Genomic DNA, 24,179 nt, shown 5'->3' with positions numbered 1-24,179 from the left:
TAGGAATCCGTCACACCTTACCAACCACTGTTTTCAATTAATTATATTGATTATTAATATAATAAATTTGCCGGAACGAGATGACGTAAAATTTATGCATGAAAAAAAAAAAATTAATGGACCTGAATCATTTGAATAACAATGGTATTTAATGAGTTGTGGGGAAGGGAGCCTTGTATTATAGTTTTTAACATATATTATTGGCCCACGTTCACATTTCAAAAGGAATTGATAGAATAAATAACAATGGTTGCACTAGTATTGAAACAACTTGGGAACAAGAGTGTTAAAAACAGCTCGTTCAAGTTAGTAAGCAGGTTCTACCATCCTGCTTCGAAGGAATATGTTACACCAGAGACCTTGGAGCCTTTGACCTACACCAAAACCTCTCCTGAGTTTAGGGCTTTGGCTCATACCATGGAACACTCAGTGCCAATCCATGGTTTCACGGAGAAAGCCATTATTAACTCCCTAAACACTTTGAAGATGCCTGCTGCTATGGTTTCTACTCTTGGTGCCGCTAATTCCGCAACATTCTTGCACTCTTCGCCAGCTGTCATGGAACTAATTAAGTTTCAATTAGTGGAGAAGAGACACAGATTGGTTGAAGGTATTGACGCCATTGCTGAGGCTACTAGACTACCAGCTTTAAGTGACTTGTTAGTGAAGAGATTGAAGATGGACATTCCAATTGCAGCTCACTTGAATCAAATGACTGCTCAGCTAATGGTTCCAAGTGCATTTATGACCAATGTTTCCATACCTGAGTTAGAGAAACTTGCTGACGACATGATTTATTACTCTAATGAAGAAGATCACCACGATTTTGCTTGGTATACCAAGAGAGCTGCTTTGGCCACTACCTACCTGGCCTCAAAAGCTTTTATGGCCCAGGATTCTTCTCCAAACTTCAACCAAACTATGGAATTTGCCCTGGACAAACTTCATAATGTCATGAAGCTTGGTGACTACTACAACAACATGGAAGAGTTCGCATGGTTTACTATGATGTCTGGGGTTAATTTGGCTAAGTCTCAGTTAGTAAAAGGTTGATTTGTAGACTTCTTTGTGAGACGAGGAATAAATGTCTAGATATCTACCTTCAAAATATATTGTATATAATTAAAAAGACCAAAAATATAAACGAAATATGTACGAGAAATTAAAGGGACATAAATGGGAAATACATTATGACAATTAACTATTAAAATTCATTACAGGTTTTAGTTTTTGTTAAAAAATATATATTATACATTTGTTGGATATTGTTCTAAGCTTGTTGATTCTTCAATAATTCAACTCTAATAGAATCGAGCTCCTGTTGCTTGGTTTTTATATTGTCCTCGCATCTTTTGATCTCTTCACCGATAAATTCTAATCTCTTCTCTACATTACCCTTGGCGTCGTCATGCTCCACCGGTAGTAGTACGTTACCTGTTAGCTTATATACGGGAGTATCGTCACTCAATGTGGAGAACTCTTCATTAACAATTTTGTTCTCCTGTAATTGCGTCTCTAGTTTCTGTCTAGCAGCCACTAGCTCCTCTAACTCACTCTGTAGCGATTGATACTTGGCTCCGAGTTCAGCAGACATATTAGGTTTTTTTATTTATGATAGATTGTTATTGGAAGGTCAAGTACTTAAGCTAATTGGAGTGCTTTCATATCAAACTTGTATTTTAAAATGGTTTAATTAATTTCAAAATTTTCCAATTTTGATATTTTCAAGGCCATCGCCTTAATTAAAAAAAAAAAATGAAGAAAAAGTAATGATCACTTATATTTAAGGTATTTTGTAAAGATCGTTATTGAAGCAATTTGAAATAACCAGGAAACAACCAGGTAATTGAGTAATTGAAATCTACTATGCTAGTATGTACTGGTGAACTGAATTGGAAAGTGATTAATTTGTTTGAATTTCTTACTAACAGCTCTTTTTAATCGAAATATCCAATGATCAAAAAAAATAAATAAAAAATGAATTTTATACAGTGGAATTGGTCTCATTGAGGATATAAATTTTTCTAATATTAATAGTTTAAACAATGGAATGAGCTTGCTGAACCTCGTCATCATCTGGATGCGGTGAGGTTGGTCTCTAATGCTGATTCTTTACAAGTTCTGCCGATTCCAGAGGTTAATTTACCTGCAGATGCTCTGAGAAGTGGCAAATTTAAAAAGATTATATTTACTACAAAAATTATGGATTCTTTGTTTATGGTAGAACCAATTGTGACTGTTAAGAAAGTAGGTGATATTGAATGTAGGTTGCAACTCCCTAAGAATATTGAAACCCACCCAAATACGAATCATTCTTGGGACTTTGGTGAAAACTTCCCAAATGAAGTAGAACCAATAGAAGATACCAAGGCAAAAGTCTACGAATTGAAATTTCCTATATATTCCATTAGGGAAGAAATACTCTTGATTTCAATAGATGAAAACTTCCTTAGCGTATCTCCTATATTTACCAATAAGATCAGCGAGGTATTATTAGGGGCACTAGATACACATGCTGATATCATAATGATTGGTTGCTCAGATCGAATCCCAGAACTAAAAGTTACCAAAGAGAATGATTGCACCTTGCAGCCGCCAGAATTCATTACTGGATTTGTAGGTGCTCTTATGAGCATCTTAGTGAGAAACTCCGATAAACCGTTTAATGCTATATTGGCTCCTAGTGAGGGACCCCAAGGTTTTGAGAAGTTATCTATTAGCACAATGGACTCTCTCATACAGTTATGCTCGGAAATACTTTCTGTAGATCATAAATTATACAGTACAGAAGTTTACAGAAGATGGAAGCGTGATGGAAGAGCTAGTGGTGCACAATCGGGTTTATACTTGTAATCGATATGCTAGCATAGTTACATAGATATACATAAGAAAGTGAGATCTCACTATAGTTTTTTTTTTCTCTTCTTGACTTAACACTATTTTTTAAAAGCTCTTTCTAAATATACAGTACATAACAGCTCTATTATGAATGATATGATAAAAATAAAATTATGGTAAAATAAAAAAATAAAATGATGGGATGTGCACCGAATTATTGGAGTTATCTTTGGGATTGTTTCTTTGGTTGTTTAGTTACTATTTGGAATTCAAGCTAAGTAGTATCAATCCTTCTTAGACTTCTTAGACTTCTTTTCCTTCTTGTCTTTCTTTTCCTTCTTGTCCTTCTTGTCCTTCTTGTCCTTCTTTTCCTTCTTTTCTTTCTTTTCCTTCTTTTCCTTCTTAGCCTTCTTCTCCTTCTTCTCCTCTTCCTCAGATTCAGACTCAGATTCAGATTCTTCTAGCTTTCTCTTCTTAGACTCTTCCTTTGGCTCCTCAGTAGCTGGCTTGTCCTTGTTGAAAAGTTCCATAGCTTCATTGATGGCTAGTTCATTCTTTAGAGTTGGCTTACCAGTGGCATAGAATTCTAGTCTTTGTTCAACTTGCTTTTTTAGAACAGAACCGAAAACGTTGGTTGGCTCATCGGAGTAGTTATCTATTCTGGAAGCCATAGAACATTTGTTAGCTAGGTATCTGGAAATTCTACCCTTGTTCTTAGCGGCCGCCTTGGCGATGAAACCACTGTGGTAAATCAGACCGTACTTTGGAGTGTTACCCTTGGTCTTTAGAGCTCTGAATAGAGCCTTTTCAGCACCAAGAATTTGAACAGTAGAGGCAGCTTGCTTGGATAGGTTGGTCAAAGAACCAGCATGAGAGATCAATCTAGCACCGATGACTTCACCAATCAATTCAGACAAGTTTGGAGCGACGGTGTGCATCTTCTCACACAAGTAGTCGTATAATTGCTTTCTATATTCAACCAAAGAGACCACTCTTTGAGCGAAGACACAAACGTTCTCCATGTCAGTTTCAGATAAATCTTGACCCATAGAGATACGGGCATTGTCAATGACTCTTTCAGCAATACCAGCATCTTCGTTCAATACAGCAGCTAGATCGTGTAGAGAATCATCATTTAAAGAAGCTTTGTCCTTAATGAACAAAACCAACTTGGCAAAAGAATAGTTGTCTGGAACTAGCTTGGCTAATTCCGGGAAATGCCAACCGTACCATTCCTTAACTCTCATAGCAAAGGTGTTGGTATCCTTGTCCAGTTGATCCAAAAGGGCGATAGCTTGAATGATATGGTTATCGTTCTTTTGAACGGAGAACTTCACCTTAGCTCTGGAGTAAGCATGACCCAAACCAAGTTGAGCTCTCTCTAGATCACCAGATTGTAGACCCTTGAACAGCTTCTCACCGTGTAGTCTAACACCACGAATCAAATCTTGGGCTAATTCATTAGCAATACAGTCCACGTATGGGAAGGATTCCTTAATAGAAGGACCCAAGTTCTTGTCGGAGATAGCCAAAGTCACAGTGTTCTTTTCAGAGCCCTTTGGCAAGTTCAACTCCAAGACATTCTTCAAACTCTCAGAAACCAAACCTTCAGAGATATCGTTGGCATTCTCCAAAGCTTCAGCAGCACCCTTGAAAGGAGCAAAAGAAACCAATTCAACAAGCTTAGTGAAACCACCAAAGTCATTGATTTGTTGTTGAACTTCTTGCAACTTAGAACCGATGTTGTCTTGGTTCAACTTAACCTTGAAGACAGCATAACCAGTTGGCTCTTCAAACAATAAATACTCAATACCTGCCATTTGAACCTTTTTATTTTGTTTTTATTTTATTTCAATAAGATAATATCAGTTGATTCCAGTAATAGTTTCCCAAAAAATAAATTCCAATTTTTCAAATAATAAAAAAAAAATTTTTCTTCTATTATTTCTAGCTTTCTAAAATGAAATTTTCTATTTTCCTTTTACAACTAATATCACACCAATGGGGTATTTTTATTCTACCTTATATCCTTAAGTTCAAAGAATAGCTCTAATAGATATAGCACTGTACAAGTATTATGTTTTATCGTAATATTGTAATAATAATTGTAATATTCCTAGTATTATAAGAAAGAAGAACTCATCGAGAAGCTCATCGCATCGCATCACAAAAAATTTTTTAATTTTTTTGCAAAAAAATTTTCAAAGAAAAAAAACCGAGCGCTGCGAAAAAAAAAATTTTTCCAGATATAATAACGTACGTTTGATCATGTGACTAAGGTTGCTAGACTATTCAATATTGGTAGTTGTTGTTATATTTATTGTATCTGTTATCTAGATAATTATCTTGTATATATAATGTACAGAATTTGTTGGGAGATGCAGTTTTTTGTTAATATTTAGTCTTTTTGTTGTTTTTTTAATCTTCGTCAGAGTCCTCTTCTTCGTCCTCGTAGTCTTCCTCACCTGGCCTTCCCTCTCTTTCTTCTTCGTCTTCACCTTTATCGTCAATAGATAAGACAGTGTCAGGATTATCGTTCTTGATGTACTTTCTGGCGATTCTTGAGCTTCTTCCAAGTCTTGCGGCTTCCTCTTTGGCGGCAGATTGTAGTTGTTGTAGTTCGTCGTTGAACACTCTACGTACCGAACGGTTAGAGAATACATCCCATAGTTTCAGACCTTTGCTGACACCACCAATCACCATGTTACCAGCAATTTCGATATCTGGAGCGAAGGTGGTGGATAGGACGTTACCGACATCGAAGTCACGGGACAGAACCATACCTGGACCCTTGGTTGTTGCGGCAGTGGCATCGGTAGGGAACTTCCACAACTTAACCTGCTTCTCACCCATTGCACCAGTAACCATCATACCAGAAATGAATTTGTTGCAACTCAAAGTTGATATACCTGCGTCGTGGGCCTTCAATGTCCATACAGGCTTTGAGCCCTCATTGTTTCTAATATCGAAGGAGTATACGTTACCAGCATCAGTACCACACAGAATAATGTTTTCGCTGGCAAATGAAGCAGATTCGATCTCTTCACCTGGAAGTACAGACCAGTATTTGGACATTTGGGATTCGTCGGAAATTCTAACATCTGTCAAGGCTACACGAGAATCATAACCAGCTGTCAGCAGGATAGAAGCATTATCCATATGCCATTGGGAGGCAGAAACATTCTTGTTGTCGTGGATATTAGCCATAGACCTTGCTGCAGTGGCGTTGTTTAGATCCCATAGCTTAACAGTATGATCTGCGGAAGTAGAGGCCAAAACAGAACGGAACTGTTTGTTATGGGCTAGAGATAACACAGCATCGGTGTGGTGGGTAGTAATATGACCCTTCTTACCCTTCTTCTTCTTGCTCTTCTTAGACAGACTTGCCATGGAATTATCCATTGGCTCACCTAAGATCATATCTGGGAATGCCTTGTCGACAGAATCTAAGTTCCATATTTCGATCTGAGGATCGAAGGTACCGATGGCAGCAAAGTTACCAGCATCTTCGGAGTTAGATCCAACTTTGTAGTCAACCCACTCAACACACAGAGGGAAAGCAGGCAACATTAGGTCATGATGGACATACAAGGAACTATCACGGACTAGACCCTTGGCGACATCACGATCAAAGTTATCACCTTCCTCGACAGGAATCTCAGCATCGTGGAAACCAGCACCATCATCATAAACATACACATCTAGATATGAGATATCATCTTCAGTTCTAGTGGCTAAGACCATATTATCAGTTGGATACACTTGTAATTCTTCCTTCTCTTCCTCAACATCCTTTTCAGTAGGCATGGAAATGTACGCATCCTCACCATTCTCACCCTCATGAAACTTCACCTCATCACCAAGACCTGGGAACATAGAAACTTCCTCACCTTCATCATTATCTTCCTTGTCATAGTTCTCCATATCAAATTCCTTCAAGTCATCGTCAACCTCCAACTGGTCTCTCAACTTGTTAGCATTAACAGCCTTAGTTTCAGACTCATCCTCGGCCTCGGCTTCGCCCTCGGCACCACCTTCTTCATCTTCAGCTTGTGCATCAGCCAAATCCTCCTTCGCATCATCTAGATTCAATTGCGCCATCTGGTTAATCCTCTCCATCTCCTCATCGTCAAGAACATATTTCTCAGGAAACTCAGAAGGAAAACCTCTTGGAACCCATCCAGTAGCAGAGATCATCGTTGTCGTTATTATTTAAGTTGTAGTATTGATCTGTTTAACTATCGAGAAGAAAACTCTAAACTCTGCTAACACTATTAACCATATTATTTTTTTAATTTGCGATGAGCTCATCGCATCCCAAAAAATTTTTCAAGCTTTTCAATTTTTTTTCAATGATTTTTTCAGTTGCGCAGAAATTACCGCAGTAGCGGTGGTTGCCTTGAGTTAATGTGATGTAGATGTTCAAATGCACCACTTGAATGCTCATTGAATTTATTGAATAAGGGCCATTGATAACATCTATATCTAGTCAAAAAAAGGTAAAAGTGGTCTTGAACATTAGCTGTAGTATCTTAAAGATATATACATTTTGAGAAGGACTAAGAAAGAAAGAAAAAAAACAAAATGAGTGACCCTAAGAAATTGGAGGATTTGTTGAAGCTTTTAAGCATGAACAATGGTGACATGTCTAAGTTGACTGCTGCGCAACGTAAGGAAATGAAGGATTACAAGTTTTGGAAGACTCAGCCTGTTGCTAAGTTTGATGAGGATGTGAAGGAAGAAGGGCCAATCCATGGAGAGAAGACTCCTGATGATATTCCTGACCAGCCACTGCCATTGCTTGCAGAGTTTGAATGGTGTGCCATTGATGTGAACAATAGTGAGGAATTAGAGGATGTGTTTGTATTGTTGAATGAGAACTATGTGGAAGATCGCGATGCTTCTTTCAGATTTAACTATACGCGTGAGTTCTTTAATTGGGCTTTGAAGAGTCCCGGGTGGCTTGCAGAGTGGCACATTGGTGTCCGTGTTAAGACTACAAACAAATTGATTGCTTTCATATCTGCTATTCCAGTCAAGTTGAGAGTCAGGGAAAAAGTTATTGATAGTGTTGAGATTAATTTCCTGTGTGTTCACAAGCAGTTAAGGTCCAAGAGACTGACGCCGGTGTTGATTAAGGAGATCACCAGAAGAGTCAACAAGCGTAATATATGGCACGCTTTGTATACCGCGGGAGTTGTACTACCTTCCCCTGTTAGCACTTGTCGTTATGCCCACAGACCACTGAACTGGAACAAACTCTACGACGTACAGTTTACTGATTTACCTCCTAGGAAAACGAAAGCTGAAATGGTTGCCAAGTACACGCTTCCTAAGAACACTAAGACAAAGGGTTTGAGACTATTAGAAGAGAAAGATGTTGATGAGGTTATGGTTCTGTTCAATAAATACCAGGAAAGGTTTGACATGGTCCAGCAGTTCAGCAAGGAGGAATTCATTCACTGGTTCATTGGTGATAAATCCATAACTGACCCTAACAAGAAAGTGATATTTTCCTACGTTGTTGAAAACGATGATGGTAAAATCAGTGATCTAATTTCATTCTATTCTTTACCATTTACAATTCTAAACAACTCTCAATACAAAGACCTGGGTATTGGTTACCTATACTACTATGCCTCCGATGCAGATTTCAAATATGAGGACAGATATAATAAAGAAGGTACTGCGGCCTTGAGATCGAGACTGAACAGCCTGGTTCAAGATGCCTGTGTAATTGCTGCTCAACACAAGATGGATGTATTCAATGCGTTGACTTCACAAGACAACACGCTGTTCCTTGACGACTTGAAATTTGGCCCAGGTGATGGTTTCCTAAATTTTTACTTGTTCAATTACAGAGCTTTCCCAATCACTGGTGGTTTGAAGGACGATAAGACATATGACACCGAGAAACGTAGTAACGTCGGAGTTGTGATGCTTTGATTGATTAAAAGGAACTACTAAAACCACTGTACAAACTAAGTAAAATAAAACAACTGAGATTAAATAAAAATTAAAATACAAAAAAATACATATTTATTCAGATAAGCCTTCAATATTGCAATAAAAATATAATGAATAGTTAATAGTACAGCTAGATAAATAAAAGTTGATCTTCGCATTGCGATGGGCGTTTGCTATATAATTTATGATGGCTGGTTCAAAAGGCCAAAAAGCGAATTTTTGTACGCGCGATTCTGAGGCCAGCTTCTTTTAGAACCGAAAAATAAGATAAACGCTAAGCCAAGCCATTGTGAATAAAAGAATATCAGTAAATTAATTAGTATTATAGTTTTAAAATTTTGTTATTCGAGGTAACAAGGAACCTTCAACTTCCCGCTATTTTTAGTAGCCGTAGGAAATTCAAATGGCGTGTATTTAGTTAGCATCACTTGATCACAAATGGCTACTAGAAATATAATTTTAAATAGAGGCTTAACAAATTTTTTACTACCATATGCTTATCGATGAATAAAACTATTCCAGTTCTTGCATTAAAAAAATACATAATATTTCAAATGGCTTGTTATGCAGATTTTAAACCTGATTAATACGCAATGAATCTTTTATAGATCAATAAAAAAAACATATATAAATGGTTGATTTTATCAATCAATATGTAGGTTCTGTTGTTAAGATATCTTGTAACAGGAAAAATAACAACAATTCAATTTAGAATAATAACTTCCAATTGAAACCGTCAACCTAAAAAAAAAGCTCTATAACTCAATTACAATGAAGATTTCTCAAGTTACTTTACTATGCTCTGCTACATTAGTTGCTGCCAGTAGTGGTGGTTTGGATGATATGGCTAACGAATCTAGTGCTCAGTCTAAAGCGTTAAAATCAACAACTAACTCCGCAGTTGCCAGCAGTGCTTCTCCAAATGTTATCCCTCCTACTGAAAAGACCACTTCAAGCAAGGTAGCTAACTCTAATTTAGTACAGAATTCTAATGTCATAAGTTCTTCAGTGGCAGCTGCTGACTATGCTATTGAACCAAGCACTACAATCACCACCACTGACGCCAACGGTAATCCAACCACCCAATTATTGTGGTGGATTCCTGAGACTGCCACTGCTGCAACAAAATCTGACCAAACTGATGTGGCTTCAGCAGTTTCGTCAGCAACTGCCAGCGCTAAAACATTGGCAAGCTCAGTCTCTATTTTGCAAAAGTCTGATTTCAGTTCCGTACCTTCAGTGAGCACTACTGAATCGGCTAGTGTTTCTACACATTCTAGAAGGGCCGATGAGCCAATAACCACTGTAACTACCACAGATTCCGAGGGTAACGCCATAACCTCAAAGGTTTGGTGGTTGCCATCCACCACCTACAGTAAGCAATCAGCTGCGGATTCTTCAGCTATCACCAATAGTGCTAACATTAAGGATACTAAGGAAACTACTATTAAATCTGTTTTTGTTTCTAGTTCTGGATCTAGTCTGGAAACATACACTAAGACTTTTACTAGTAATATCCGTAAGGCTGCCTCTATTTCATCGAATGCTACATCTTCCAGCGTAAATGCTGCAGAAGGTTGGGTGGTACAAAATAATGTCATCGGTGCTGGTTCACTAATTGCATTGGCCATGGCCTTGTTCTGATTACAGTTCTATGATCATTATAATCATTATTGTTTTATTTTTTATGACGTAACCTCTATAGAAATAGCAACCCCTTTCTGCATTAACATATATATTCTGTACAATAATCAATAAGTTCTCTTTTTTTTCTTCAGCTAAGCATTAGTATAATTAATAACATTTCAATAGTTTACATCTCTCATCGACCTGGTTCATTCGGCAGGATTATTTTTGAAGGCAGGATTATAATATTTACATTTTATAACCATCTGAACACCATATTAGCCATATACACACAAATAATAGTCGTGGATAAGAGTATAAACCAAGTTCTGATATGTATAGAACTAACAAATGCATTTATAACTTCGGCAAACGTCTCTGCCCAAAGAACACCTCTTCTTAGACTAAATTTTGAATCGACTCCTTGCATTCCTTCAAGGTTTATGCAATGTAACCATTCTTCACAAAGTTCATCAAGAGCTCGTACACGCATATCGGGACGACATTCATTAATTTCGTAATTATGTTTACATTGTTCGACTTTTCTCATATGTCTCAGAATCTCTATTTCCAACTTCATATCGACATCCTTCTGTATCACCTTGATTACAGAATAGCCCATATAGAGAAAAATTGAAACAAAAATAATATTCATAGCAAGCTGTACAAATGAGAGGACTTGTTGATATTGTCCGGTTTTCGATCCTATTTGTGATTTTATATTCTCATTCTCAGTGTTCGTTATAGGTCTATCATCTCTCATGGTATGTTGAAACAAGGCAATTTAGTAGTACTAATTATCTAAAAAAATTCTGACACATTTATTTGTAAGAAATGCATCAATTCATTGCAGTTGTTAGTTAAAACTAACAAGCATTCCAAGGTTGACACTCGAACTGGCCCATATATTAAGTAATTGAGAAAAATAAGAGTAAAGAGTTAAATGTCGTTACCCGAATACACGTTAGTGACGATTATGGTCGTCAAGCCTTTTATTTAATGGAATATATAATTATTAATGAAACAATTCAGCAATTGCTGATAACGTAGTACATACTTTAGTAGATCGTGAAAATGTAGCCAACAAATTGGGCTGAGCGTTATTCTATAAGGAAAAAAATGAGAGAATGTGATATATTTCGTTATTGTCATTTAATCATTAGTAATGACATTATGTCAATTTATTAACTCACATATAAGGCCAATCAGATTTTCCTAATTTTGATTTTCTTATAGGTAATATGTTGTGCCTTGGACAGCGCAACCAAAATTAACCGAAGATAGGCCTTCTCTATCGGCACAATCTCTTAACTCTTTAAGAATAATGAGACGAGGGTCTTGAGTTGTGGACGTTAGTTTCACATGTACAATAACAACGTCTAATTTTTCAATTTCCTGGCCAATAATTTTATACCTTTGGTGTAAGACTTTTAAAATATTGACCAAATGAGGTGGTGAAAGATGACCAAAGAGGTCTGTTCCTTCAGGCATGATACGTGAGGAACACTCTAATATGAATCCCTTCAGTTGGCTTGCAGAGACGTTATTTGTGAGATATGTCCATAATTTATCAAAATATTCATCTACGCACCCCATCTCAGCATCATTTTCCAAGTCTCCACATACAACCAAACTTTCTTTAGTAGTTTTATCTTTTAATAGATAAGCTGTACTGAACACGTTTTTAACTTCATGAACACCACAACCGTGATTCACCTTGAAGGGAATGATTTCCCAATTAAAACTCCCCATACTGTGCGGTATACATTCATCAAGTGTTTCTAACCCTATTTTAGAGCATTTCAGTTTTTCTAAGGAAGGCCAAATAACATCATTAAATATATGCGTTTTCAAAGCGTTGGTTGTAAATTCTAACCCGTATATTACTTTCTTATTATTAGCTTTATTTTCGAAGATGAAAGGAGAATTGATAATTAACCCAGATATATGATCCAAGTGCGGATGTGTCACAAAATATCCTTTAATGCCGTTATAGATTAATGAGGCCCTCTCCCATGGATTCAGGTGTGAGAGCTCATTAATTAGTTTTGCCTTAATAGAATTCGGGAGACCATTAGAATGAGCTATTCCTTTTTCATTAAAAAGTTTTCTCTCCAAGTTTCCATTAAAGTGATAACAATCAACTAAGGATTCTTCTGGTTTATCGCTTTTTGCTACCATCTCTAAAATTGCGCCTAATCCAGTCCCTCCATCAAAACATATTGAGTCAAAGCTGGATGAGCCATAGGGCCGTATCATAAAAGACTGGCAATCATGTTCAGTAGGGCCACCACTACCTCCAAGTATAGTGATTTCAAATGAGTAGGCCATAATAGTATATGCTAATATCCTCTACAAATAAAATTTTAGCTTGTCTTTCTGTTTCTGTATTAGTAATCTAAGTCAACTCCTTAAATAAAAAGATTGAGAAACAATATACTCCTTATTAAAAAAAAAAGAAGAATTACTATCAATCAACTAAAATACTAATTAGACCGCTCTAATGTACTATATGAAGTCATTAATTATTTTATTTTTTTGATAACGTCAATTTCATTAACTTTAAATATTTAAAAAACCTGGAGACGTCAAAATTGAGGGCAAGAAGAAAACAGTAATAAATGTAGAAAATATTTAAAAAAATTAATTATATGAAAAACGAAACATTTGGTACCAAATCTGTACAGCTCTGTAGATCCACTGGATATTTCTATTTCTATTTTATTTCTTTTTCTTTCATTTAATATTCGAATATCGCACAAAAACTTTGCAGTAATCTTTTATTTCACTTGGTAGAGACTTCTCTTCAAAAAGAAAGAACTACATGCGAGAAAAAGTACTGCATTTGGGTAGGAAGGAAGAATGAAAGCCATGCATAGTAATAGATTCGGGACTAGAACATCAAAAGAAAAAATCATGAAAAGGTACCAGAAAATGTTAACCCCACTTTCACCCCTACGGATTTATTGGCTCAGTTGATTCTAGAAGGTCGATTGTAATAGATATTAATGAGTTTTCTTTTTTTTTAACATTGACGACATAGTAAAAAGAATACTATACTTTTATAAATATCTTAGCTTTATGCTCTTTCTTATCTCTAATTTTTAATTCAAATTCATAAGGCGGGGTGAGACTTTGGAGAGTTTAACGACGAGTCAATTCCTTTATCAAAAAAGAAATGTTTTCAATAAGCGGAATGAAATCTACCAAAATTGATATATGAGCCCCAATATATATGATATTATATGCATTTACTCATTTGAATTTGTAGATTATTCCACTACCCATTTTTCTTGAATCAATCTTCGTAGTATATTAAATAACTCTGGAGAAATAACTTTTCTGACAGATTCGTCCTTGTTAATTAAACTAAACAATAATTCTGACAGCGATATGTTATCAAGTTTCAGTTTTAGAAGTAATTCTTGGAACGGATTAATACCTAAGAATGTAAAAGTGGGACTAACTTCAATATCTTCCTTATTATTCTTTGAGATGTTAACTACCCACTTACTTATTGAAGCGCTCTTACCTTCAATAAATACTACCCTCAATAATGGGTGTGAGAATGAAATACGAACCTTCCAGAATATGTCTTTGTCATAGTGTAGATTGTTTCGATCGTATTCTATTAAAAGAAAAATCATCTGATTTTGACACAATAACTGAAATAGACTTTTTTCGTAAAAGAATCCTCCACACCCATTAGACTGAAAGATTTTGTTTATATCGAGTTTAATTGCACATGCATTAGCCGACAACTGAAAATCACAGGGTGAATGAAGACATAACTCTTCAATAACAACTGAAGAAGAACTCTTAATTTTATTTATGACATCTTTGTTTTCTAATAATTTCTCATCATTTGCAATTATTATTTGTCTAGATTCATTTGTAGATTTGGAGAAGTTAGTTATAGTAAGTAAGTTTTCACCCCCAGAAGTAATGACTTTGTTATCATCTAGTGTATGAGCAGAGGTGATGGGATCGCTTTGCTCTTTAAGCAGTTTGATAAATTCAGTATTCTGTAGATAGTCAGAAGAATCTTCTATAACGATATTCTGTTTCTTTTTTAACTGGATAATAGACAGTAAGTCATTATTTAAAAATGTGCGTTTCTGTGGCAGTATCGAAGTATCGTTTTTTGAATGTTGTTTTGAATTGTTTTCTATATTATTACATTTGGATTTTTCTCCCTCATCTAAACTGTTGTTTTGAGTATTTTCAGCTGAGATTGCTATATTATTTGAAAACATGTTTTTATTTCTTCTAAGATCTTGCTGTTGTGTAATTCCAATATATCCAGAACTATCTACTATCAAGTCAATATACCTACTCTTGATTGTAGGGAAATGAAACTTCTGAGGAGAGTTAATAGAAAAAGATTTCAGTTTAATATTTTCGTAAGTGGGACACTTTTCTTTATAGCTCATTTTAAAATCTTTGAATGGATCCCATGACAAAGACTTAACGTCTGCTCTATCTGGTTTCCAAGAATGAAGTGTTATTTTATTTTTAGATATTTCATGAGCTTTTTTATGACATTTTATTTTGAAAAATTCTATATCGTTAAAGTTCTCTTGAAATAATTTCTTTGATATCTTTAGTAAATTTAACTCTGCATTTTCTAGAGTAGGTATTTCCCAAACTTTAGGATCAGGCCGTAAGTTTCTTTCTATAAGATTCTTTGGTGTGATGTGCGGAATGTCAAAATTCAAAATTGAATTCTTTTTAAGAGTTAGCATGTATTTCTTATTTCTTTGTATTTCAATGAATAGAACTAGAGGTGTTAATTTTTCATTTGTAAGATCTCTTAGTTCATTTTCTATCTTACTAGGCATTTGATTCATTAAAATAGAAGGACTATTGAGTAGCCGCCGAGGGTAAACGCTTTCAATTATGTAATTCTGAACTGTTTTTCTGTCTCCAATAGTAGTAATTATAGGGAATTCGTAAGCATATAATTTGTAGTGCAGATTACCGAGGTACTTCTCAGTCGGTAAGTCTTCATTTGATGAGGGCAAACTCGGGTTAACGAAAGTTAGACCCCATTGTCGAGGAGTTACTGCATACTTAGTATTCCTAAAAGAAGTGATAAGATCTATTTTATATTCTACCAAACTATTGGATAGTTCCTTTGGATTGTATTCTAACCTTGTTTTGCATAATTGGACAATTTTATGTAGGCAGTACTTAGTGCATTTGCTCAATTTCAAGATTTCCCTATCTTGCAGATGAATAATTGGCGGATCTATAGGTTTCCAGATATCAAACACGATCATAGGAAAACACCGTTTTAATACTTCATTTAAACTCGTTCAAGTATATATTTTTAAAATAGTTTTCAGTTTTTTATGTTTAGTATCCTTATTTATCATCCCTCCAAGAAAGAAAACCAAATATTTCAAATTATAGATAATTGAGAGAAAAAAAGATAGTTATTTATTACCAAGATTAATATATATATAGTTTAGAAGCTGAGACCTGTGATAATACACGCTCAATAATATTACAAAACAGATACCGAGGGTATGATAAATCGAGTACTTACATAATTGTTTAGTTCTATATAGTAAAAAATTCGATTACAAAGAGGGCAAAGAAAAAAGAGAGTCCAGTAGTCCATGTTGCCCTATGTCTTCTTACTCGCTTAGAATCTCAAGTAACTCATCTGAATCATTTCCATTGTCTTTCGCATCCTGCATTGCTATACTTTCAACGTCATCATCAACCACCAACGGATGGCACACGTCATTAGTGAACGGCCTAATATTTTGGAGTGTTGCGGAGCTCTCAGTTAACTCTACCAGAGAATTATAGCGTGAAACAAATCTTGGCCTTTTGGTGATAAACATTCGCAAGTGGGTAGGAATTGATTGCTCGTTATTTTCCAAAGAACGACCTTGTAGTATCTCGAATATAGTCACAATATCTCCTAGTGCGATCTGTGTGTTGTATACGTTATCTTCACATACTACCAGATCCAGCGTTTGAATATCCAGCAGTATCTCCTGACTAGTAAACTGTAGTTTCCCATAACGGGTCTCCAGGAAGTTTCGTAGGTATACCATGAAATCTGCAAAAGTACGTTGCAGCATCAGGGTATCTTCACATATACTAGGCTTGTAATTGTCAATATCACTATCGTCATCTAGGGGACTGTCCCTATCAAATAGTGGGAAGGTCTCCTGCTCATAATGCACTTCAATATATGGTGCCTTTTTCCTCTGCGTCAGAGTTTCAGCTATTTTCCTTATATCTTCTTCTTCAGAGGGGTCGCGTACAAACAGCTTTCTACGCTCCGTATCAGCCCCATCACCGTTGTCCAACTCAACTGCCAAAGAATTGACTTGAGAATCAGGCTCGTTAATTATCGCAACTCCAGTGTCTTCAACTTGCACAGAACTTTCACGACTACCCTCAGACTCGCTCATGCTTTTTTTCCTTCTTCTTTCAAGCTTATAATTCTACTTCTGTTAGCCTACCAGTTAGCACCAAAGCTAGTTCCATCCAGTAATTAAATAACCACTTCAAGAACTCACATCACAACAGGACTTCCTGGCTGCTGGGCCCTTTATTTTTTCAGTTGGTTCAAATTTCAAAGCGCGAGTCCAAATTCTAAAAAAAGCGCTAAAAAGGCGATAAACGTTAGACTATTGAATCATCCCAAAGGATATATCACTAAAAGGAACAAAGATATCAAGGGCTTATGAGTATGTATACATGATTACTAAATATTTGATACCAGTAACTATAAATTCTATAAATAAGAAGGAAAAACACTCTTTTGTTTCTTTTTTTTTGGGATATTTAGCTGGTTTTTTATAACTCCAGCGGTTAAATTTTTATTTAACAACAAGCGGGATAAGAAGAAGGAGATACTAACATTAGGTTATAAAATTAGTGTAATTATATAATATACTAATTTCTTTGTTAATACAAAATTTTTTTTGAAGGGTTATTTGGAGACTCATTTAAAATACCTTTAACTCACAACAAGATACTCGATGACTCTGATAATGAAGATATAGATTCTTTATTTGGACAGAGTAATCTGTCTGTGGATACCACTGATACTCAAATATCAAATAAGGGTTATAGTGAGGAATATGTTGGCCCTAAGAGGAAAAGGGTGAAAGTAAAAAAACAAACTCCTCAATCAGTATCGCAAAAAGTGCCTTTGAAATGGAGGTCTTATTTCCCATTTGATCACTTTGATAAGATTCAATCTGCAACTTTTGAACTACTGTATCAGAAAGGAAATAATTGTGTTATTAAGGCCCCGGTGGGCTATGGGAACGATGTTCTCTACGAATTGGCGATTCTGAGGGTCCTTGATAATGACGAGTTGAGCAACCCCAAAATAATTTATATATCACCTACAAAATTAAGCTGCCTCGAAAAAATTAAATTTTGGAACAAAGCTTTTAAGGACTGGAAAGTGGTTTTTCTAGGTAATGACTTGTCAATTCATGTGTTAAACATTATCAAAAGCTCTAACATAGTCATTAGTACACCTGAAAAATGGGATCTTTTTATAAAAAGGCACAACCGTAACGCATTGCATAATACACACCTATTGATTGTGGATGAAATATGTGTATTATATGATAGCAGAGGTGGTATACTGGAGTCTAACATTACACATATTAAACGACAATATCCCAATATAAGAATTATAATGGGCACTGAAATAGTTACAAATATCACTGATATAATTAAATGGATAGATACTGATTGTGAAACACATAATAAAACAACAAGCTTGTATTTGCAAGGTTGGGATGGCGTGGTTGAATTGAAAAGAGAAGTACTAAGCTATGATTTTGGAACCCCCAGTGATTATCAGTTGGACTCACTTTATAATTCTAAACTACCAAAAGTACTTGAAGCACACGGAAAATGCTTTGCTGCATTAATTTTTTGTTCTACAAGAAGTTCTACAATACAAACTGCCAAGTATCTTTTACAAACAAATAGTGTCCCAAATAGAAAACTTGAAAATGATTTTGATGATCCAAATCTTCAAGATTTCGTTAGAAACTCCATTGCCTATTATCATGCCGGTCTATCTCATAACGATCGCAACCTGGTGGAGCAGCAATTTTTAACAGGAGCCATAAAGATAATATGCTCTACATCCGCTCTGTCATCAAATATGAGCTTAAGGGCCAATCTGGTTATTATCAAAGGCACAAAACTATGGCTAAATGGTGAATTGACAGAATACCCAAAACCAGATATTTTACAGATGATTCGAAGGATAAATTATACGGTTAAAAATAATGATAGCTGTGCAATCATCATGACAACGCATAATAGGACAAGATTATATGGCAAAATGGTAAATGGAGAGGAGGAATTGGATAGTTCCTTACATACTCAAATATTGGAAACTATATTGAACCAAATTTCGTTAGGAAGTATATGCTCGATTGAAGACGCTAGTAAATGGTTAAGCTCAACTTTTTTATACCAAAAACTGAAAAACCAGCAGCACCAGTATCGATTAAATAACCCCGAATATTCCAAATTTGATCCTTTACAAACTACTAATATAGTCGACTTAGTCAAATTGATTACTTCCCAATTGAAAGACTATGACCTCATATCGATAAATGAGAATAGAATTTCCTGCTCAAAGTATGGAGAGATAATGTCTCGTCATTGTATAACTTTCCCAACAATGAGAGATATTATGAAACTTGAACAATGTAGTAGTATAAATGCCATTCTCATGAAAATAGCGAAGACAGAAGAATTCCAGAAATTTAAGGTGAAATATAATGAGAGAAAAATATTAGAAAATATTAATAGGCTTCCACAAACTCGCTATAGTCTTACTTCTTCTAATGGAAAGTTTCAAATAATTGATGAGCCATGGCAGAAAACCGTGCTTCTTTTACAACATGAATTGGGCTCCTTTGATTATAAACCGAATAGTAAAATTCATTTAACAACAAAATTGAGTCAAGAGAAAATTGCCCTGATACGAAGCTTTATTAGAATCCTGAAATGTGTTATTGATCTTGCAATTACAAATAATGATGGATTATCTCTTAGGAATGCATTATTTTTGTTAACAAGTCTAGCTGGGAAATGTTGGGAAAATTCACCATTAATTTTATTGCAAATGAAATCCATAAATTTGGCCGATGTAACCAAATTGAATGCCATGGGAATAACCTCTATAGACAGTATCAGAAGACTTACCAGAGAAAAGATAGAATACTATCTTGGTGGAACAATTGGGAGTGCACATCATATATGGAACGAAATAAATTCTCTGCCAGAACCTGCCTTCAAGATACTAGTTGAAAATTATACTAAACAAAAAACTGAAATGTTTGTCAAAGCTTCTGTAACAATTAGTGTTAATATTCCAAATGGACAGTGGCTTGATAAAGCACTTACAATGGATTTTTTAGGCTTGAAAAAAGATGGTAAATTAGTTGATTTTAGAAAAGTATCCTTAAGTAATCTTAGAACACCCAAAACATTCAACATTGAATTTCAATTACAAAACAACATGGATTTTGTTGAGTTTCATCTTAAAATTGAGGAAATAGCAGGTATCTATGTCAGTAATATCTTGAATGAGCAAAAAATAACCGATATGCTATCTGATGAAATTGCTCATATTAAGAATAAGCATAAAGTATCTGATAAAGAGATTCCAATAACTTTAAATAGTTCATCCGATGAAGATCTGCTCGACCTAATCCATGAAAGAAGAAATGATATGATTGTACCCGAGTCCAGACCGAAAAATAAATTAGCCAATAAAGGCAGCATACATAATAGTGATCAAAAAAAGATTATGAATGACAGCACACTTTTGTTCAATATATATTCCTATGAAAAAAATATGAAGAGTTCCAAATGCGATAAACCGAGCTCACCCGTGAACAGTAGAAGAAAAACTGATTATCTAACCAAAAAATATCATGCCAACGATCAAGCTCAGGTCTTAAATTCTGATCATTATGTTCATCGTCTATTTAAATCAGCAGACAAGTTCAGCAGGTCCTCTATTAGTTTATGTACAGATGATTCTGATGACCCAAACAATTTTCTGGAACTTAATGAGTTATCAAGAGATATAAAAGCAGAATTAGGTTTCTTGGGTTCAGACATTGAAATCGATTAGTGATAAATCAGTCTTCAATTAACTATGAAGTTGTTGACAGCTATTTTGTAATATTCTGGGGGTAAGTTCATGGAGATCATATTAGAACTATTTATCAAAAGCTATATCTTAAATGTATCAAAACTATATTCAAGGAGTATAAAACGGAGATTATCCGCATCCTTTATTTCAGGACAAAAAAATTCGGTTATGATAACACTCTAATTCATCATTAACACCATAACAAGTAATCATAAAGTTGGGCATAATAATACTAACAAAGAGAATAATAATAAAGGCAGTCCAAATTTATTTGGAAATTGTTAATTATCGACTCTAAAGCACTGGAAATACTTGTAAGTACCAAACAACGGCATTATTAAAGTAGCAAAAAAAAAATAAGGTTAACATAATTACAGAGAAGAAAATTGTAATCGAGAGTGAAGTCATCAATTCCTTATTTTAATTAAGCACCGATAATACCAAGAGCCTTTCCTTCAGCGATTCTCTTTTGAGCCAAAGCAGCGATAATAGCAGCACCGGCACCTGAACCATCTTCAGCTGGGACGATGACAATTGGGTAGTTCTCTTTCTTGTCTTGCTTCCAGCCGTAGATATCTCTCAAACCTTCAGCAGCTCTTTCTTGGAAACCTGGGTACAAGTTGAAGACAGAACCGTCGGCAGCAATGTGACCGCTTTCGTAACCTCTCTTTTGGCAAATGGCAGCGATACCGCAAACAGATAGCCTAGCAGATCTAGTACCAATCAATTCACACAAACGTCTGATCAATTTACGTTCTTGGCAGGTGGTTTGAATACCCAAGTTTGATTGAATCAATTCATCAGTATCTTCCAAGTTCTCAAATGGATCATCTTCGATCTTAGATGGGTAAGAAGTGTCCATAATGTAAGCTTCTTTCAACTTGGAGACGTCTTGACCCTTGAAGATCAAACCTTGGTCGTAACAGTCCAACAAAGCCAAACGCAATAATTCACCCAAGTAGTAACCAGAAGACATCTTTTCAAAAGTTTGTTGACCTGGTCTTGGAGATTCTTCATCAATGGCGATATCGTATTTGTTTCTTGGCAAGATAACATGTTCATTGTCGAAGGAACCGTATTCACAGTTGATGGCCATTGGAGAACCAGCTGGGAAATCCTCAGATAGCTTACCTTCCAACTTTGGAATATCGTCAACACATTCGTAGTAGGCACCGTTGACACCAGTACCGAAAATAACACCCATTTTGGCGTCAGCATCAGCGTACATAGAGGCAACCAAAGTACCAGTGGTATCATTGATTAAAGCAACAATGTCAATTGGCAAGTTTCTCTTTTCAATTTGTTCTTTCAACATTGGAATAACATCGTGGCCTTCAACATTTGGGATATCGAAACCCTTAGTCCATCTCTGTAGGATACCTTGGTCAATTCTGTCCTGGGAAGCTGGGAAGGAGAAAGTGAAACCCAATGGAATGTTCTTCTTTAGACCTTCTGGGAATTGTTCATGAACAAAGGCCTCCAAAGAATCAGCAATGAAACCCCAAAGTTCACCGGCATCTTTGGTAGTTCTCATTGGACCTGGCAACTTGTACTTGGATTGAGTGGTGTCGAAGGTACGGTCACCACCTAGCTTTACCAAGACAACTCTTAGGTTGGTACCACCCAAGTCAATGGCCAAGAAATCACCACTTTCTTTACCAGTTGGGAATTCCATAACCCAACCTGGAATCATAGGAATGTTACCACCTTCCTTGGACAAACCTTTCTTCAATTCGGTAATGAAGTGCTTGGTGACGTCTTGCAAAGTAGTAGCATCGACAGTGAACATATCTTCGAACTTCTTGATTTGTTCAAGATATTCTTGTGGCATGTCAACCATAGAACCCTTTCTAGCAGGTGGTTTCTTTGGACCTAAGTGAACCATTTTGATTTGATTTGATTTTTTGTTATTTTAACTTGGTGTTAACAGCGTTAATGATCTATCAACAGAAAATAATATTTTAAAAATACTAATAGAAGAATTAAAAATTAAATAAGTGTATCAATTGATGCAAAAAAAAAATCAAATTGCTTTATAGAAAAAGGTTAAGGGAAAAAAAAGAGAAATATAGAAAATTTTTTAGATTTTTCAATTGAAATAAATACTAAAAAAAAATTAATAAATCCAAACAATGAATAGGTGCAACAGAAAAAAACAATAAAAAAAAGGAGCAGGTGAATGCTTATTGAATTTGTCCAAAAAAAAAACTAAAAAATAAAGCATTAGAACGAGTAAGGTCCACTTATTCATACCGAAATATTTACCTCTTTTACAAGTATTCAGTATTTTCATACCACTGGATATTATAGTACCTTATTTTCTTTCCCTTTGATGTGATCCCCACAGTTAATTCTAAAAAAAAAAGGACGAGGTACTCTTTGAATACAAAAATATCTCTTCAAATTATAATTGTTGTATTGTTGTTATTAAGTTTTGCTTTTTTTTTCTTCTTTTTTTCCCTCATTGACATTCACTGCCTTCCTGTTCCAACTAAAAACCAAAGTTCTATACCTTTCTATGCGTCTCTTTTGCAATTGCAAGAGGAAGTTCGTCTTCTTCTTTTTGTCTACAGAGATTTTTTCTTCTTTTGACAATTTCCAATATTTGCTATCAAAAAATTCATCTTATTAACATACCTTTAATTCTAAGATGGGCATCTCCTTCTCTTTCTCTTTCTTCGGAGCATCGGTGAAAAATCTTCAAAAAATAAATAAGCATTGAAAATGCCATAGCGTTCATCTCATCTTCTCCTCCTTCTCTCCCATCCCTCTCTGCGTATCTCTGTTAAGCTACCTTCAATATCCGGAATTTGCTAACGATATATTTTGACACAAGCATTATGGTAGAAGAGAGGATTCCGCTTGCTTTCCTACCTGCTTTTTTTCTATGCTCTTCAAACGAACACGAAAACAAAACATACCAAAGCCCTTAACAATTACCCGGTTGATTGGTTTCCTCCCGTACCTGGATGTCATTTTCCATTTTGTCCCGAAGATAAAATACGGACAAATTTGAATTTATCATTAAATACGTGTATTTGTCCATTTTGCCTGTGCTCCTTTTTTTTTTTTATTTTTTTTGGATTTGAATATAGTGTATTTAGAGTGAAGGGTCCTGTCTTCATATGTGAGATGTTGCATTATGCAGATCAATTCTCTTTCACATATGATTTACCAATGATCCTATAATGAATAGAAATGACTTACGTTTCTCTGTCGTAGTCAGTCTTGCCCCCTTTCCCCTTTTTCTAATACATGTTCCACTTATGAAATTAATAATATTTTATTAATATTTCAAAGAATAAAAGTTAAATAATCATATTAATACACTTAGACAAATAAATTACGATATTTAAAAAAAAAGAAAGTAAAAAAAAAAAATTTAACCAGAGAAACTATAATTGACTTAAGATAATAAAGGGAAAAAGAAATAAAATAAAAAAAATACAGTAAAGTATAATAGAATACCAAAAAAAAAGTTTAAAAAAGGAAAAAAAAATAAAATAAAACGTAGAACCGGGGGTATAGTAAGTAGTATTTCTATCATATCTTAATTAGCAAAGATTATTTTGTTAGT

The 24,179-nt window shown here is 35.2% G+C and overlaps 8 protein-coding genes across 8 annotated transcripts; 5 read left to right on the top strand and 3 right to left on the bottom strand.

Moving 5' to 3' along the window:
- Window positions 1-246: 246 nt before the first annotated feature.
- COQ9 (ubiquinone biosynthesis protein COQ9) lies at window positions 247-1,053 on the top strand (the record flags this gene model as incomplete). The annotated part of the gene is made up of 1 exon (XM_071052880.1): window positions 247-1,053. One exon carries the CDS (start codon window positions 247-249, stop codon window positions 1,051-1,053), a length of 807 nt encoding a protein of 268 aa, XP_070911130.1.
- A 217-nt stretch (window positions 1,054-1,270) lies between these two features.
- YKE2 (tubulin-binding prefolding complex subunit YKE2) lies at window positions 1,271-1,594 on the bottom strand (the record flags this gene model as incomplete). Its single annotated transcript, XM_071052879.1, has 1 exon — window positions 1,271-1,594. The coding sequence occupies one exon, from the start codon at window positions 1,592-1,594 to the stop codon at window positions 1,271-1,273; it is 324 nt and encodes a 107-aa protein (XP_070911129.1).
- A 608-nt stretch (window positions 1,595-2,202) lies between these two features.
- PBA1 (Pba1p) lies at window positions 2,203-2,853 on the top strand (the record flags this gene model as incomplete). Its single annotated transcript, XM_071052878.1, has 1 exon — window positions 2,203-2,853. One exon carries the CDS (start codon window positions 2,203-2,205, stop codon window positions 2,851-2,853), a length of 651 nt encoding a protein of 216 aa, XP_070911128.1.
- Window positions 2,854-3,122: 269 nt separating this feature from the next.
- On the bottom strand, window positions 3,123-4,658 carry NOP56 (snoRNP complex protein NOP56; the record flags this gene model as incomplete). The annotated part of the gene is made up of 1 exon (XM_071052877.1): window positions 3,123-4,658. The coding sequence occupies one exon, from the start codon at window positions 4,656-4,658 to the stop codon at window positions 3,123-3,125; it is 1,536 nt and encodes a 511-aa protein (XP_070911127.1).
- Window positions 4,659-7,422: 2,764 nt separating this feature from the next.
- Window positions 7,423-8,784, top strand: NMT1 (glycylpeptide N-tetradecanoyltransferase NMT1; the record flags this gene model as incomplete). The annotated part of the gene is made up of 1 exon (XM_071052876.1): window positions 7,423-8,784. The coding sequence occupies one exon, from the start codon at window positions 7,423-7,425 to the stop codon at window positions 8,782-8,784; it is 1,362 nt and encodes a 453-aa protein (XP_070911126.1).
- Window positions 8,785-9,576: 792 nt separating this feature from the next.
- Window positions 9,577-10,449, top strand: NCW2 (Ncw2p; the record flags this gene model as incomplete). The annotated part of the gene is made up of 1 exon (XM_071052875.1): window positions 9,577-10,449. One exon carries the CDS (start codon window positions 9,577-9,579, stop codon window positions 10,447-10,449), a length of 873 nt encoding a protein of 290 aa, XP_070911125.1.
- A 7,663-nt stretch (window positions 10,450-18,112) lies between these two features.
- HFM1 (DNA helicase) lies at window positions 18,113-20,581 on the top strand (the record flags this gene model as incomplete). The annotated part of the gene is made up of 1 exon (XM_071052874.1): window positions 18,113-20,581. The coding sequence occupies one exon, from the start codon at window positions 18,113-18,115 to the stop codon at window positions 20,579-20,581; it is 2,469 nt and encodes an 822-aa protein (XP_070911124.1).
- Window positions 20,582-21,026: 445 nt separating this feature from the next.
- Window positions 21,027-22,487, bottom strand: RNJ42_02708 (Hexokinase-1; the record flags this gene model as incomplete). The annotated part of the gene is made up of 1 exon (XM_071052873.1): window positions 21,027-22,487. The coding sequence occupies one exon, from the start codon at window positions 22,485-22,487 to the stop codon at window positions 21,027-21,029; it is 1,461 nt and encodes a 486-aa protein (XP_070911123.1).
- Window positions 22,488-24,179: the final 1,692 nt, after the last annotated feature.

Source organism: Nakaseomyces bracarensis (genome assembly GCF_045282275.1).
Source record: "Nakaseomyces bracarensis strain CBM3 chromosome Unknown Scaff10_0, whole genome shotgun sequence".
In the NCBI taxonomy this organism is placed as follows: Eukaryota; Fungi; Ascomycota; class Saccharomycetes; order Saccharomycetales; family Saccharomycetaceae; genus Nakaseomyces; species Nakaseomyces bracarensis.
The sequence above is the reverse complement of the archived record's forward strand: the minus strand, read 5'-3'. Positions and strand labels throughout refer to the sequence as shown.